This window comes from Gavialis gangeticus, unplaced genomic scaffold (genome assembly GCF_001723915.1).
Source record: "Gavialis gangeticus isolate Ggan-Ray unplaced genomic scaffold, GavGan_comp1, whole genome shotgun sequence".
NCBI lineage: Eukaryota > Metazoa > Chordata > Crocodylia > Gavialidae > Gavialis > Gavialis gangeticus.
This window is the reverse complement of record NW_017728998.1, coordinates 43,222,623-43,240,382: the sequence shown is the minus strand read 5'-3', so window position 1 is coordinate 43,240,382 and position 17,760 is coordinate 43,222,623. Positions and strand designations below refer to the sequence as shown.

The 17,760-nt window shown below is 47.4% G+C and overlaps 1 protein-coding gene across 1 annotated transcript in view; it reads right to left on the bottom strand.

Annotated features, from left to right (window-relative positions):
* Positions 1-809: 809 nt before the first annotated feature.
* CFDP1 (craniofacial development protein 1) overlaps positions 810-17,760 on the bottom strand; it is a 104,770-nt gene continuing 87,819 nt past the window's right edge. The window contains exons 3-4 of the mRNA XM_019505295.1: positions 12,278-12,436; positions 810-1,750 (exon numbers count right to left, since the gene is read on the bottom strand). Coding sequence (XP_019360840.1) covers positions 1,660-1,750; positions 12,278-12,436 — 250 coding nt within the window. The 3' untranslated portion in view covers positions 810-1,659. The remainder of the gene's footprint in view (positions 1,751-12,277; positions 12,437-17,760) is intronic.

Genomic DNA, 17,760 nt, shown 5'->3' with positions numbered 1-17,760 from the left:
GCATGTGTGCTGCACAGAGCTTCACATGATAGAGGCTGGCCAGCCTGGCTGTGCTCCTTGCCACTATGTACAGTGCTGGCTGGAGCCACTGGGCAGCAGCGCCTGTGAGGACCAAGAGTGCCGTAAGCACCTGTCACCTACTGCTGCTGTCACCAGTAGGGAGGGAGTCCCCACATCCTCTCACCCTCCCTCAGACCTACACCCTGCCCACCAGAGAGCTGTTGTTCTGCTGCTCCCCTAGGCATGGGCTTCATGCAGCTACCAGCCCCAGCCTCATGCTTCCTGCCCCCACTGCTTCCCTACCTGGTGCCCGGAGAGAGCGGGACACCTGGGAAGCCAAGCAGATCCCCCAGCAGCTGTAGCAGTAGCAGCAGCCACCTTGCCCGTAAGCTGCACGCTGGCTGGGCTAGGCCCGTCTATGCACGAGGGTAGAAGCGAGGCACGTGGGCTTAGTTGGTGGGTGCCTGCGGGCCAAATGAAATTGCCTGGTGGGCTAGATCTAGCCCACAGGCTGTATTTTGCCCATCCCTGAATTAAAGTGATTTTATTTCTTGTGACCCCATCTGCTGTTTCTGCGACCCACAGTTTGGGAATTGCTATCTTAGTCCCACCGTAGGCACCTACGTCCTTCATAGGGTCTGGCCCTTAATTTGTCCTCCCCATCTGTAAAATGGTTCCTGTCTAGCCTTGCCTGGATAGGTTGTAAACAGTTTTGGGTAGGAGCTGTGTATTACTGTGTGGAAATCCAGTGCCCAGTATGATGGGTGCTATTGCATAATGAATAATAAACCTCCCTCAAACCAAAAGCATCCATATATAATACTTTATTAGTCTGAATGGTTGGACACCAGCCCCCCATACCTGCCTGCTGCTGCTCTCCTCTTCATGGGAAATTGAATAGGAACAAAACAGGAAGGATTTATTAATTTTCTTGCTTAAAAAATAGACACACAAACAGACACAGTTCAGACTCTTCGGGAGGAAAGTTGAGTGTTGGGAGGTCTGAGAATCAAACCCAGCTGGCTCTGCTGGAGAAGTGGAGGAGGAAGGGATGAAACCTAGAATTCCACAGGCCTGAATGACACACAATTACCAAGCAGTCTTGAAAATAAAAAGACTGGAACAGGAAACCTTTCCGTGGTGACCCCAGGAGGCTATTTTGTATTCAAGCATGTTGCAAGCCTTGATTCATCCTCCCTTCTGTAGGCACTGCTGTACTGTAGAGACATCCCCTCCTCCCTTGTGTGCAGTGCTAGACCTTGCCTGTTTAAGCAGAAATGTGCCAACTCCTGCAGCCTGTGCCAGTGCTGCAGTGTGAAGTCTGCCTGACCCATCTCACTGCCAGAAGTGTACAGAGATGACACAGGATACCTGCCAAGGGTTTTCAGCTTTTGGATACTGCCCACCAGAATCATATCAGTCACTCCTGCAGAGAGAACTATATGCTACTGTCATCCGCTGAGCAATTTAACCCCTGAAGTGCCCCCACCCATTGACAAACATCTCCTAACTATGACAGGAAAAAGAAAAACCTGCTTGGACAGAGGGGTCAAGCCTTGGGTAGAAAAACTGTTCTTGCATTTTGTTCTCAGTCGATGGCTGCCAGCCACCCGCAGACCCTCCAGCATGTCCACAGGGGAGTGGACTCCCACATCCACATTACGGCTTCATCCTGCTTAGTCTTATGTCGCGCTCGATTTCAAACTGTCTGTGGTCCACCCGATCCAGAAACGCCTTCCTCTCAATGTACCTGCAGGGGAGAAAGAGCCAGAGAGTAGTGGCAGGGTCAGCACAGACACCATGCCCCCGGCCTGCAGCATGGGACACTGCTTTGAGGGAAAGTTCCTGAGAGCTTCTCAAGGCAACTCATACATGCTCTCAGTCATGGGGTGAGTAGCAAGGGGGAGCCAGTGACTCCCAGCTCATCTCAGAACCATGTTGAGGATGGAACAGCTGCCCTTGGGGACAGCAACAAAATCCATTGGAATTTACCCTCTAAAATCACCATTAATGGACTCAAAACAGAGGTCTGGAGACTTGTCTGCAAGAAAACATCCCTGCTGCTATACTTACCATACATTATTCTTCCCTGACCCCCATTCATGAGCCTATGTTATTTCAGTATATCATATTCTTTAGTACATTTATCCAAACAATTCTCTATGGGTATCAGGGGTGAACTGGGGCACACAGAGGCTAAGGGGATGATCCAAGGTCACACAGGAAGTCTGTGGCAGAGCTGGGAAGTGTACCTGCATCTCCTGTGTCCTCCTCCTTTAGCGCTCTAATCAGTGGGAAAGCCTTCCCCTGAATATTTATTTTCCCCCAATCTCTCAGAGAAGTGTCTAAAATACTGCAAGGGACAAAGTGTGTGTGAAAAGCACCTTGTCATTAGTTAATGAGCTGCAGCTGCATTTTAATGTACTTTGCCGCAAACCTTACCACAGATAGCCTGGGGGCTGTGCTACTAATTAACCTACAGAGGGAGTGACATTGCAATTCAAAGTGGAGCTGTAATTGAATCATCACACTCATTTTTCCTTTGTTCCACCGTGGAAAACATTCAACTGCCATCACAAGGTCACTGCACTCAGCATTGGGAGTCCATGACATACACAAGCCACCGTTCCACAGATAACTGCCTGCCTGCCCTGCCCTGTGAAAGCTGGTCACATAGCATGGCCAGTGACTGCTAAACTGGAGAAACTGTTTCTCCAAAGCAGGACTGAGGGTTACAGACTTACCAGCCAGCTGGACAGTGAGAGGACAGATATTCCAAGGCTCTGCATGCACAGAAGCTCTTGGCTGGCTGACCCGGCTCTGCTAGCTTTGTTTCAAAGGGAGATAGGAGCATGCCAGCCAAACTGCCCTTCTGGACAGCAGTGAAGACAAAGCCTGACAGGCTACGAAGGCAGAAGTATCCTCCTACCTCTACAGATTCCTCTTCTCACCCAGTGCACCAGATTACGGTGGCTCACATTCAGGCCCTGGGTGGGAAAGCCTGCCACTGTGCTAACCCAGTCAAGGCCAATGACATTAGCCCTTTACTTCTGCTGGGACTGCCAAGAGACCCCAAATTCCTGAGGGCACTGCCAGAGGATTCAAAATAAAAAGAAAAGGGAGGAGTGGGGCACCCCCAAGACAGCCTTATGCCTTACAGAGCTAATGCACTGCCTGCTACCCTGGGGTCAGGCTGTAGCTGGACCATGATTTTTCACTCGCCCCTCCTTCTCTCTCCCCCACTAATGACTGAGGTTAGAGAGGCTTGGGGATAAGCTGCCTCCAAACGCCCCATTAGGCATGAAGAACAGTACTGCAGAGGCTGCAAGAAGTTCTGCTGAGTCAGGCTGACCCTGGGAAACAAGGAGCATGAAACGTTCCCGCTGAGGGGGTGAGCGGGCAAAGAATGAGCAGAGCCAAGTGATCAAAGAGCGCTCGCCAGCCACCCCCTGCCTGCCAGAGGCTGTGTTGGAGGGTATCACGCAGCAGCGGGCATGTGTGTGCGGGACAGGTTTTTCATAGATTAAGGGTCGGAAGGGACCTAGTAGATCTTCTAGCCCGACCCCCCGCCAGGGCGGGAGAACAACAAAAAACCCCAAAAAGAGAAACGGGACTCAAATGAGTCCAGCCAGGTAGGCATCCAGCCTCTTCTTAAAGACCCCCAGGGTAGGGGCCAGCACCACTTCCCTTGGAAGTTGGTTCCAGCTCCTAGCCGCCCTAACTGTGAAGTAGTTTTTGCGGATGTCCAATCTATACCTCCTCTCCATCAACTTGTGCCCATTACTCCTTGTTATGCCAGCGGGCGCTAGGGGAAACAGCGTCTCCCCCAAACCCTTCTGGTCCCCCCTAGTGAGTCTATAGACAGTCACCAGGTCCCCCCTCAGCCTTCTCTTGTGGTTGAATTAACTAAAGCCCTTTTAAAAGAAAAGGATGTCAGTGGAAGAGGAAACTAACCAATGGGAGTGGATTGCACCAAGGTGGGGACACAGATTCTGGGATCCTGGGGGCTGGTCTGACTCTCCCTTGGCACTGCCAGATGCCCTGGCCTGTGGTGCTTCACCTGACAGTCCAGGTCTGAACAGCAGAGGCCTGTACAGAGTCAGCCAGGCCTGGTATGCAAGTGATCTCAGTAGAGCACAGGAGTTAGCTCGAGTCTCAACAGAGATGGAAAGGGATTTCACTAAACTGCCATTGGCACAGGCAGGCCTCCCACAGCTGAACTCACAGCCACAGTTGTGCCCATAACAAGACCCTTTAACAAATGGTCTGGCTTGCAGAGGCAACTCAAGATGCCCTGAGACATTAAAACTAAACTCCTGACCTGAAATCCCCTTGTGAGGTAACACCAGAGTGGGTGGGGAGCTGCGTTTCTGGTTTACATGAAACTATGGTGCTTCTCAGATGAAGCACTACAAGCCAGGGCTTCTGGCAGTGCCAGGTGATAGCAGTAAGGCCAAATAACCCTGGAGGTGTGGTTAGTATTATCTCTGCCTACAAATGTAGAAAATACAGAGTGATTTAACACACAGCAAGGCCCTGGAAGAGCAGGGACTCAGACTCGGGAGATCCTCATTCTTGAGGTAGTTCAGTTAGCTCTCTTTTCTCTCACAAAAACCTTTTCCAATGAATCGCCAGTCTGCCCGAGCTAGTGTTTCAGAGACAACAAGCCAGCTGTATTCTCTTGGGGCTTGTCCTTCGTATTGGCTAATCCTTCCTTCCTCCTGTGGGCAATGAACAAGCAGCAGCTTGAGACCCAAGAACCTTGTGCCTCTAGAGCCACTGACTCCAGTATAGAGGTCTTCTAGGTGAGTCCCTTAGAAGATACGTATACTGCTAGAGGTGCGACTACAGCTCAAGTAGATATATCGAAGCTACCTGTATGCTAGCTACCTCAAGCACCATCAGCAGCTTGGACTCCAGCTACAGACAATTCATCCAGAATCCTTGGTGAGTTAGCGTTGCTCCCAGTACCTGAACTAGCCAGTTTGAAAATGCTCAGGTATGTTTACAGGAGTTCCTACTGCATCTCTGGATCATGGTGCAGACAAACACTTGGCTGCAGGCAGACCTCTGTATCAGAATGGATGTACACTCAACTTCTCTCATCCTGACTGCCTGGCCATACAACAAGGATGATATTTCCTTTCTCCATTTTGATTGCAAGGGATAAACCGCCATAGTACTTAAAAGGCCTATAGTATCTGAGCTCCTCAAAATCAATGACTCTTATTCTCATCACACCCTGTGAGATAGGGCAGGCCTAGTCCAGTCTACAGATAGGAAAGCAGAAGAAAGTCTATGTGGCTTAACCCCACGTCCCAAGATGTGTTTGGAGTCAAACATGGAAAAGAACCTGATTTCCCCAGTGCTAGTCCAGTGCTCTGCCCACTAAACTCCCCTTCCCCACCTTTACTACCTGTTTCGATAGTATCTTGTACAATGGGGCCAGTGTAAGGTGGAGACATGGCATAGACATAACCATGGAGGCTTTTTATGTCCACCTGCAAATGGCATGAAAAATCCTGGAGGTTATCTGCCAGCTTTACCATTACTGTCCCTGTGGACATGGAGATGCTCACTTTTACTAACTACTGATGCTGGAGGGGTGGGGGGGTGGGAGGGGGCACTGCAGGAAAGACCACAGGGCCATAGCAGCATGTGTTTATATGAAAAGTATCTGGCAGCCCAGCAAGCCACAGAAATGAGGGTGAAGTGGCTGCATATGTCACTAGAAGATCTTAAGAGTCTGGGAGTACTTCAAAATGCTTATGATACTGGAGTAGTGATAAACCTCCCCCTATGGAAACACTGGGACAGGCATCCACTGAATTTAACTGAAATGCCAGATTGGTCATGTCCCAGTTTTGCTCTATGTGGCAACAGACGGGACCAGAGAGGTACAGCATCCAGCCAAGAGAACCTCTAAGGAAATAGACTGACCCCTGCTGGGAGAGAAGAAATCCGTGTTGTTCAACCTCTCTGCCCCACCCTACCCAGCAAGGAAACAGGGCTGTAAAGCATGTGTTCAAATTCGGGGGAGTCATGAAAAGCAATGCAAAACACATCAGATGCCCCTGGGTCAAGAAAAGGGAGCAGACACTAATGCCACCTGTACCAAGAAAGGTGGAAGCTCTTGTGTTTTATGTACTGCTTGGCACAAAGGAGTCACAAACTCAATTCCTATGGGATCTAGGCTAGCTGCTTACTCTCTCCAAGTCACTTTGGGTCGCTGTCTCTGAGTCTTAGTTCCCCTCTGTAAACAGGGGGATAATAACACTGCTCTGTTGCACAGGAAAGCCATGAGGTGCTTGTGAGTGGCTCAGATACTTCCGTGATCAGGGGGATGCCAAAGTGCCTGGATAGAAAGGATCTAGCATACAGATGGTAATCAAACAAGGGAACCTCAGAAAAGGGTGCAACAGAGCTGGGATGTGGCTTAATCAGCCCACCTGCTGCTTTTCTTCAGGGTTTGTTCTAAACACTAGCAGCTTTGGATTGCACCACATTGGGGGAGGGAGTATTATTATACTGGGGTAGCACAAGCAGAAACCCTCATAGATTAGGGATCCACTGTGTTAGTGCTCCACAGACACAGGAAAAAAACAGACTTCTTTCCAAAGAGCTTATAGTAAAACAAAAAGGCCCTGCATTGTGGGAATTGCCCTTCTTGCTGGGGAGGGATGGCCAGGACTTGTTTTAGAGCCAGCCAGCATTGCTCCCCTCCATGGAGAGAGGTTCAGAATGGAAACAGGACCAAGGTGTACAGCCTGACCCAGTTCCTGTACAGGCTCCAGTTGGAGGACTTCAATCTCACCTTGCACTGCTATCTTTTCATTAAATCCATGCATCTCTCACTAAACCATGGCTTGATGGTAGCAGAGGCAGCCATGAGGCCTAAGCACTGCTGTGAAGCAGCTCAGGTCTGGCTATCTTGTCCAAACAGTGGAGGGGAAGGGATGCATGACAGTTCCATAATCATTTGAGCTGGTAATGGATGATAATTCTAGCTGGGGCTGTAATCCCTTGCCCCATTTCCTGTTCCCAGAGTCTAGGCACAAACGACAGAGCATGCCATCCCTCCCAAACAGCACAGCCCCAATCTTCTCACGTCCTTGCTGTATGTACTCTGAACGGCCTTGTGAACAGAAAGATTCCTCACATACACTATGATGAAGATGCACTGTTTTGTGCCACGAAGTGAGAATTTTTCTAGGTGTCTCTATGGGATGATGTGGAATTAAGTCACAGCTCTGTCTTGGCCCACGGAAAGCCAGAAGAGACTAAGCTAGTGCCTTTCATAGAATCACAGAAAATTAGAGTTAGAAGGGACCTCAGGAGGTTATCTAGTCCAACCCCCTGCTCAATGCAGGACCATCCCCAACTAGATCTTCTCAGGCAAAGCTGTCTAAAAACCTCCAAGTATGGAGCTTCCACCACCTCTCCGGGTAACCTGTTCCAGTGCTTCCCTGCCCTCCTAGTGAGAAAATTCTTCCTAATATCTAACCTAAACTTCCCTTGCTGCCACTTGAGACCATTGCTCCTTGTTCTGTCATCGGTCACCACTGAGAACAGTTTACCTCCATCCTCTTTGAAACCCCCCTTCAGGAAGTTGAAGGCTGCTATTAAACCCTGCCTTCAGTCTTCTCTTCTCTAGACTAAACAAACCCAGGTCCCTCTCCTTCTCCTCAGAAGTCATGCGCCCCAGGCCCCTCACCATTTTGCTGCCCTCCACTGGACTCTCTTCAATTTGTCCACATCTCTTCTGTAGTGGGGGGCCCAAAACTGAACACAATACTCCAGATGTGGCCTCACCAGTGCTGAATAGAGGGGAATAATTGCATCCCTTGACCTGCTGGCAACACACCAGTGCAGCCCAGTGTGCTGTTAGCCTTCTTGGCAAAAAAGGCACGCTGCTGGCTCATATTTAGTTTATGGTCCACTGTCACTCCCAGGTCATTTTCTATCGAGCTGCTGCCCAGCCAGTCAGTCCCCAGTCTGTACATGGGATTCTTCCCTCCTAAGTACAGGTCTTTGAACTTGTCCTTGTTGAACCTCATGAGATTTCTTTTGGCCCAATCCTCCAATTTGTCTAGGTCACTCTGAATCCTAGCCCTACCCTCCAGCGTATCTACTACTCCCTCCAGCTTGGTGTCATCTACAAACTTGTTGAGGGTGCACTCTATGCCATCTTCCAGGTCGTTGATGAAGACATTAAAAAAAACTGGCCCCAGGACCAACCCCTGGGGCACTCCACTTGATACCGGCTACCAACTAGACATGGAGCCATTGATTATTACCCTCTAAGCCCAACAATCCAGCCAGTTTTCTATCCACCTTACAGTCCATTCATCCAGCCCATACCTCCTTTCTTGGTGCCGATTCTTGCTATTGGTAACCCCTATGCACGCATCCTAAAAGCTACGGGGCCACACATGCATTACTGAGGGCAGTGGTTTGCCTGCAGAATAGTTTATTGCTGGGGGTGATGGGCAAAGAGTCACCCCAACCTGACTCACAGACTCTCCCCGGCTGGACTGCATGCACAGCCAGGCAGTTAGCAACAACCCCCCCCCACCATTTGAATTGTAAAGTGATCACAGTGGATTGGGAATCACTGAGACACAAACAGGTAAGCTCAGGTGGCTGATTGTAAAGCCACCTTTCAGAACAGACAGGCAGAAAACAAAACCTGATGGGAATAAGAGTTCCCCTGTTGATGTCCAGCTCCCAAACTGCTGTGATGTGATGGGCAGAGACCTCAGAGTGGGGCCATGAAGTGAAATAGCAATGGAAGCTTCAACTGTCATTCAAATACTTATTCTAAGTAAGTTAAGCTTTTCATTAATCAATTTAATTGCTATAAACAGCCCAGGATAACAGAAATGGGAAAACTGTGATCTGTGTTGTGTTAAGGTAAACCTGGTGGTGTAACCAGTGGCTGTATTTGCTATTGAGGACAGAAGAGAGTTAAGTGTGTTGAGATTTTGTTGACACTTCACATCCCCTGCAGTGGCTTGTAATTACACAGCTTGATAGCACCAGTCCTGCCTGGGAGAGGCTCCCAGCTGGGGCTGCTCTACAAACATGGCACAGTTTAAGAAGCTGCTACATGAGTTCAAGTTTATAAAGCATATTAGAATGACACATCTAGAGAAAAAGGGATTTCTGCTCCCTCCCTTTGCCCTCTCCTTGTTTCTCTGTCTCCTTCCAAAAGCAGGACAGGCCCTCAGGATTTGACATAATTTGGGCTTCACAAACCCGGATTCCACAACTGATGAAAAATAAACCCACAGCCAAGAATTCATGACACAAGGAGAGGGAAGTGAGAGCTCAGGGCAGGGTAGACATAGCTACAGGGTGACACTTATCATCCTTAGCAAGTCATGCCGTGACTGACAGAACGGACTGTGTTAGCAGAGGACGGAGGCTGCAGTTCTGTGGTATGACCATGCACAAATGTGCTGATGGGGCACTTCTAGCAGCTGAGAAAGCAAGGTGAGGTCTAAGGAGTCATTTGTAGGAGATGCCCTGTGACTGGAACAGCGATTTTTGCAAGGACATTTAAAAAAAAAGAAAACCCCCTCCCTTCCCTTGTAAGACATAAGAATTACTATTTCTACCATCTCAGGTGATGATTACCAGACAATCTGAGCCCTGGCTTTCTCTGGGCGAGTTGCTGCTTGCTTTATCAGGCAGACACCATCTTCAATTACACAGCAAGACACACGTAACTTCAATGTAAGAAAAATGGCTAGGTTTGTTAAGAAAAAGGCAATTCTGCTTCACTGGCACCAGGGAGGTACCACGTAAAGGCACGCCTTTATCCTGCATTATAGCTATTCTAATAGCTGCGGTTGTGATTTTTATACATGGCATTACAGATTATTACTTGTGGAAGACAGCCTGCCAAATAGTTAAGGGAAGAAGAGCATATTAAAGGGAAAAGAGGTTGTTGGCAGTGACAGCTACGGTTGTGTGATGTTACCTCCAACAGCTAGCTAATCTGTAAATGTTCAATATGCTGTACATCACACATTCCCATTAGCAGCTTCTGATCACTAGTGTGGGTGGACTTACAGTATTTCAGTTTTCCTTTCTGCTTTTTACGTCAAAGGTTGGTATGGTTAAAGGTGATTCCCTGATGTTATATACTTGACTAGATTAGACATGTATTTAAGAGGAGTTTGATGTTTTCATGGCACCATATTTCTCTTCTGTTTAATAACATAACCACTTGCCAATGTCCCAGTGGACTTTGACCTGAGATTTGACAGAGCAGAAAAAGCTAATGCTACTGAAGCTCGCAAATGCTCTTAAAATCCTAGTGTGATTTGCTCATCTTCTCTAAGTACCGATCTCTTCTCCAGTCCTCAGGGAGTGGGTCATTAGTTCCACTGGAGAAGGCTGCCAGCAATTTGTGAAGTATGGATATTCAGAATGACTGAAGTATTTTTGAATGTGGGTCAGGGCAAGGACTCAGCCTCTTCCAAGAAAGCCGGGCATTTCAGCTCATAGCCCAAGTGTAAATATAACTGAATAGGACAGGGTAGTGAAAGAGGCTGCAGAATCTCTGTGACTTTCTGTAAAGTCAAGCAGCCCCATCTGGTTCAGCTTATACAGCTAGTGCAATTAGACTAATACAGCAGGGCTCCAACAGAGTACAGGTACAGTTCGCTGAAGTCAACAGAGTTGCACCCACATCTACTATGGATGAAGTTTCAGGGAAGAAGAATCACCAGCTCATGACTGGTAGAAGGTCACAGAACTTTTCATTTGATATCATGAGTTTGAATCCAGCCTAGCTATGTAGTGGCCTAAAGCGACTGGCAGACCTAATGGCTGCTCACTCTGTGCAATGAGTAAGAACTCAGCTGGGTTTTTATCTGGCCCCCACTACTACAGACAAATGGGGGAAACAACAAGGAGGCCAAAAGCCAGGCCAAAGCTTATGCAGTTTGGTGGGTCCTGTATGGATGAAACTTGCACTACATAGCTCATCCTCCACCCATTCTGGGGACTTTCATTGGAGAGGCAAGGCTGTTTGGCACACTTTTATTTGCAGCCTCCCAATGGTATTGGTAACTGGCACAAGCTATATGGGAACCTTGCTAGGAATGGCTCTGCCCTAGAGAAGTCTAGCTCTTTTCACTAACAGAAATATTATCGTGCTGGGCTGGAGACATGAATTGTATTTGTGGTGATTTGTCAGTTCCCACAGAGGCCACTTCCTCATTCTAGGCTAAAGTGGTCAGCGTCTGATCAAAAAGCATCATAACAAAGAGAACTAGATCTGCAGTGGGAGCAACTCCTTTGACTTCAGTAAGGCTATGCTGATTTACAACAACAGAGGCCCTAGCACTGAAAACCTGGTCTCGAACTCCTCATCACACTGCACTGTTCATCAGATGTCCTCCCCTACACCTTGAGTGTCAAAAGGTGGCAGTACAGATCTAATGGGGAAGACTAATGACAAGGTACAGGGTGAACAGTGAAAATACAGGTGTAATAAAATATCTATTTGAAATGAAAATCAAATTTGAGGAACATAGAGGCTGTCAGTTTCTGCAGGCAGAATGAAAGAACAGCTTAGAAGAAAGTTACATTTTATAAGCTGTCCGCTAACCTGGTTATCTTTTCTTATAGCACAGAGAAGCACCCAGTGGAGATGCCACTCCTGATCTGATTTCCCTTTCCCATGGTGCATGTTATTAACTCCCTACTTTACATACAGCATCACTACTTATTTTAATGCCTATATTAACTTCACTGGAGCGAACATTACTTGGTATGCACAATCAATACACAATGCTGTCATAAACTGCAACGCACTTTGACAGCTGTTCTCTATTTGTATGCATCTGTACTGAGCAGAAGGAAAGACTGAGGAGGCTGTAAGACATCACCACAGGATAGAAAAATGTATGGATCAGTTTGGGATATGGAAACAAAAGCAGGATCAGGACCACCATAACCCTTTATTAGATAGGACATAGTCAAATGGCATTTGCTCCTTGATCTGGAGGGCTGCTAGAGCAGTCACAGTCATTTCAGGTGGCCATGAAAATTCTGCTGACCATCTGAACAGACTGTGGAAGATTTCAGCCTGATCAGGGCTGCTGCAGACTGTACCACTCCTCATCTGTACTGTAACAAATTTCTGGCATGCACCCACACTAGACCCTCAATAGCCTCCCAGCATGTTGGGGGTTGGGATTTCTTGGGTGCCTGGGAAGGAGTGTAAAATACTGGACTGTTGTTACATAAAACCCAACCTTACCCTTCTTTCCCTCGGTTGTGGATAGCCAACTCGTCCCCAATCCCCTGCTCCTCCTTGAAATTCTCCCAGTCCAGTCTGGATTTTTCCAGGGTGTTCATCTTCTGCTTTTTGGAGCCAATCTTCCCCAGGAGGCTGTTCATGCCACTTGGCCTTTTCACCCTGATGGAGACAAAGACAACAACATTGTTATCAACCAAAATCAAAGTGGAGATGAGAAATGTCATGTGTAAACCTGGCGGCCTCAGTTGAGAAGGGTTTCCTTCACACAGGCCAACTCTAACCAATATGCCACATTTCCTTAGAGCCCAATATATCAGGTAGGTCCTATTCAGTCATATCTGCAGGCTAGAAATGTCATTACCTGCAGATCTGTGGGTTATATTTTTAAGAGTCTGGACTTCCACCTTTGCCCTGAAAGCTCATCATCAGATGCATTACTTTGAGGAGCTTAGGCTAATACTACTAACCACTGCTTCTGAAGAAACACACAACTGTGAACTCAGCCCTGGGAGATACGAAGCCCAAGATTTACTGTCACATATGAGATGAAATGAGAAATCACAATTTCTGATGAGAAGTGGGGGAGAAACAGATGGCAAGTGGGAAACCCCTTGGAGCTTCAACAGCAGCACACTTACAGCTGGCATGAACCATGTCAGCCACAGGTACCAATCTGAGGAGGCTGCTGCCACATCCGAAGTAAAGACCATTAGAAGCATGGTGACATCACTACTACCACTGCAAAAGTGACCAATTTGCAGAGAGAAAATCCTGGTGCACAGTCTCAGACACCCCCCAGACCTCTGAAACCATAAGCAGTTCATAGCACTACTGATTCTAATTAGGGTAGCTGTTACAGTGTGGTGGTACAGACAGGCCAATTCGCTAGAAGGAGCAACACAGTTGCATTCACGCATTGCTCTGCATATGCTAATTAGCTCTGCCTCTCAGCCAAGCTAATCAGTCCAGTTGTTGCTATGTAGTAGTGAGGGGCAGAGCTAATGAGATCACCTAGGCTCAGCACTGCATAAATCCAGCTGTACAGTTTCCCCTTCAGAAGGCACCTCATGGCTTCTCAACCCAGAAGCAGCACAGCTGCATTCTCATGACGCCATGTGCAGCAGATGCAACAGTGCCAAGGACAGGGTTTTGTCTTTGTGGCCAGTACTGGGCCCCTTCTTTCTAGACACCCATACTAAAAGCAGCCATGAACTTGATGGCTAGTCAGTTTCAGGGATATTAATGCAGCCTGCCAGACTAGCTCAGGTCCCTGTGCAGTTTGTGGATGCTGGCCCTGACTGGGATACTGCCTGCTGCTGATCCTGGACCATTTTTCCAAACTTGACACAGAAGTCCTATTCCAGGAAGTCTTCACGTTACACAGGGACACAGCCCTGGGACAGTAGTGGAACATCTCAATGATTTAGTCACCATCTAAACACGGCATGCCAGACTATCCCATTAAAGCTCCAGACTAGTCTGGCCTCAAGATTACTTTCTTGCACCATAAAATTTGTATCATATGGAAGCAGAAAAAAATCCCAGTCAGATGAACAATTTCTACCCTTATACTCATACTTTGACTTATCTCCATATTTCTCTTTCTGCCTACCAGGTTTCTGGCCCATGCCTTGCCTCTGATTGGTGTCTGGGATTTTAGAGGTATCAGATGAGGTTATATTTGGATACGAGCTGAGCACGCATTCCCACATGTACCAAATCAGATTATGATATGAAATGCTTAATCAGTCATAGGTGATATCCTACACCTGTAGAGAACTATCTGTTAGGGCTCCCAGGGACTAATCAAGAGGGTAAGTGGGGCTGTAGGTTTCTCTTAGAAAATTCCACAAAACCTCCTGGCTGGATCAATCCTGGTGCATTCTTATGAATGCAACCCATTCATGATATTTTTGCAAGGTGACATGCACTGTCCCCCTACATCTCATTCCTTCTGGCACTCCTTTCCCCCAACATATCCCAAGAGAAGCAAGTCTTCTGAAGAGCACAGCAATGCCCAGCACATTTGTCACAGCGTTCTTTAAGCAGGAAAGAAAAGGAAAGAATATAACTGTGGTTCTTGGGAGAAACTATTAACTTCACTGACAAGCATCATCTCTGTTGAGTAGGTAGAGAAACTGAAGCACTGTAAGGGGAAGTGAGTTGTCCAGTGTCACCACGTTGGTACAAATCAGGCCACCTGACTCCCATTCTCCTGCTCTGTACCTTTAGCCCTCATTATCTCCTTTGGTAGTTTCCAAGAGTTTCAGGATGGAAGAAACCATAGGGTCATCTAAGTCTGACCTTTGTAGAGCACAGGCAATTATGATTTAATCTACTCACTTTTGTACTAAGCCCTCAAACCTGGGTTAGCTAAAACACATCTTCCAGAAAGGCATCCAATCTGGATCTGAAGATATCAAGAGATGGAAATACCAGTACTTGGTGGTTGGTTCCAATGGCTATTTACTTGATAACATTTGAGCCTTATTTCTAATTTGAATTAGCCTTTTTTCCAGTCTCCAGCCACTACTGTTTGTTTGATCTCTGCTAAAGGCCCCTTTTTACTTGGTATTGTCTTGCTAAGCAGGTATTTATACATCAGAATCAAGTGAACGCTTAATCTTCTTTTTGATCAACACACTGAGCACTTTAGTTTCTCACTGGGCACGTCTACACATTCATTAATGTATAGTAGTTACTGTGCATTTAGTTTAGTACTTGGCTAATGAAGTACTAACTCAATGCACAGTAACTACAGTTACTGCGCAGTAGCACCGGCGCATGTTTTTTGTGACACTTACTGTGCAATAGCCTAATAACACTGCACAGTAGCGTATTAGCAGGATTTGACTGGCACATTACTACGCAGTGTTATTAGGCCATCTGTGCAGTAAATGTCTCATGTAGATGCACCTACTGTGATGTATATTGTACAATCCACAATTCATTTTTGTGACGCTCTACTGCCCCATCTCTAATCTTCCATTATCCCCTTTAGAATGTGAACACCAGAATGGTACACACTGTTCTAGCAATGGCCACACCAATGGCACAGATGGTGGTAAAATTAATCCCCTCTTCTACTTACTACCCTTCTGGATTAGCAGACTGCATCAGTTTTATTTGCCACATTGGCACCCTGGAAGCTCACCTTCAGCTGTTTGCCTAACGTGATCACTACACCTTTTTCAGCTACTGCTTTTCAGGATAGTCTCCCATTCCACAGGCTTAGCCTGCACTGCTTGTCTAAAATGTACAACTTTGCAGTTGGATGTCTTAAAGCACATTTTATTCAAAAGGACCAGAGTAATCCTGATCACTCCACAGGACAGCCCAGTCCTCATTGCTATTTACTATGATGAAAGATCAGGACTGCTTATCATTACATCATAACTCTGACAGCTGGGGGCTGCCAGACATGTAGCATGTGATGATACTGTAACATGCACCAAGGAGCACTTCCACCTGTTCCCTGCCACAGGGAGCTGAAATTCTATCCACACAGAACACCCCCAAACTCCAGTTTATGCTGGGAAAAGCATACATTGTGTAAATGAACCAGGTCATCAGGGACAGGGTCTGAGGAAATCAATTTCTAAAACAAGGAAAGGCAATGCAAACTTAAAGGAACTACCAATGGGAGGAAAGGGAAACTCCCCTCCCCGCCCCCACACTGACCTCCTTGTTTGCATCCATTCCCAGGATAACTTAATATCTGCAAAGCCTTTGCCACTGCAGTAAGCCTGAGAGGAAATGATTTTCAGTCCAGAAGGACATAGAGATTTGGGTTGGGGGTGTGAGAAAGAAGAAAGTCAAATGAATACAACAAATTGATCTGGTTTCCACTGCATCACCCAAAACCAGGCAAGTGCTTTATGCACATTGTTACTTCTTGGGAAAGCATCCAAATGTGTCCTTGTCGGGTCATTAGCATAGTTTATGCTTCCATAATTTGCAAGTCTCTAAAGAAAAATAACTGCAGTTTATATGGGACTAAATCAAGGAAGATGACATCTTTATAGGCTTCAGCTCTAAGATTCTCAATGCAAGTATGGCATGCCATGTAAACACACACAGCTTCTTGACTGGGTATCAGCTTGTTGACTGCCCCCTCACTAGCATAATATGCTGGTAGCAGGAGCTTTTCAGTTTGCCTGGGCACAGCTCAATCAAGGACCCTTACACATCTCATTTTCCTTCTTTCTTTGGTCCCAAGTCTCAGTGAAAACTGAAGTCATCATGACATCACTAGGCAACCAAACCTGCACCTTCATGAAGGTTTTTTGTCTCCCTTCCTCTCTCTCTCTCTCTCTCTCTCTCTCTCTCTCTCTCTCTCTCTCCCCCTAGGCTTCACATTGCTGTGATTCCTTCTCACTGTGGACCACAGAAAAGATTAACACTGGCTGCTGGAGCACAGTAGAACAGATGGTTCTGTAATGCATTAATCTTCAGGTGGCATATGGACCCTGCTTAGACTGGCTGATAGGTCAAGTCTGAGGCTAGCAGAAATCAAGTACCTGAACATGAAAGTTTCGGTCACTGGAAACATTCCTGAGCAGAGCTATGCTATTTTCCTCCCATGTCTGTAAGGTTTATTTGCACCTTTATGGACTTCTCTCAAATGAAGGAAAAACCTTGGCACTGCAGAAACTTGGACAAAGAAAACAGCTATGGGCACTTTGCTTCCCTAAGAGGACACCCAATACTTAGGGGTGCACTGACAAAGATTTTCTTGACTGATACCAATAGCTGATTATACACCAGGCATATTGGCCAATACCAATCTGATAACCAATTTACAGGAATACAGCTAGGCAGCGTAGAGAGCAGCACCCTGCAGGTAGGTTTGTGGAGGGGAAGGGTCATGAGGTGGGGGACAAATTGAGGCCCACCTGGTAAGGGAGGGAGCTGGGCAGGGGCAGGGCAAATGGGTGAAGGATGAATGGGACCCTGGGGCTGGGCTTTAGTTCAAGCATGAGCTTTAGTTCAAGCATTGTCACCACCATTTTTAAGCCCTGGGACACTTTTACCCGGAGCCGAGCCAAGCAGGATGAGGGCAAAAGCTAGCTGGCCTGCTGTGGGCTCGGAGCTCTTCGCCCTGCTGCCTTTGCCCCAGAAGTTGCATGCTGGCTGTGCTTCATCCCCTGGTTGTCCAGTGGCAGTGGCAGCGGTGAGCTATGCTTCCTGCTGCTGGACGGGCAGGGGATGTGTGGCCAGAGCATGGCTCCCAGGGCAAGGGCCCCAAGCTCATAGTGGGCAGCCCACCTCCATCCCTGCCCTGCTTGGCTCCAGCTAAAAGCATCTCAGTGTTTAAAAATGGTGGCAATGGCACTTGAACTAGAGCTCATTTGATGAGCTTTAGCTCAAGCACCCCCACTGCCATTTTTAAGTGCTGGGACACTGATGCCCTGGACAAACTGCCCATGGCTCCATCCCACTCCCCACCCCAGCATTCCATTCACCGCCCTGTCCTAGCCCCA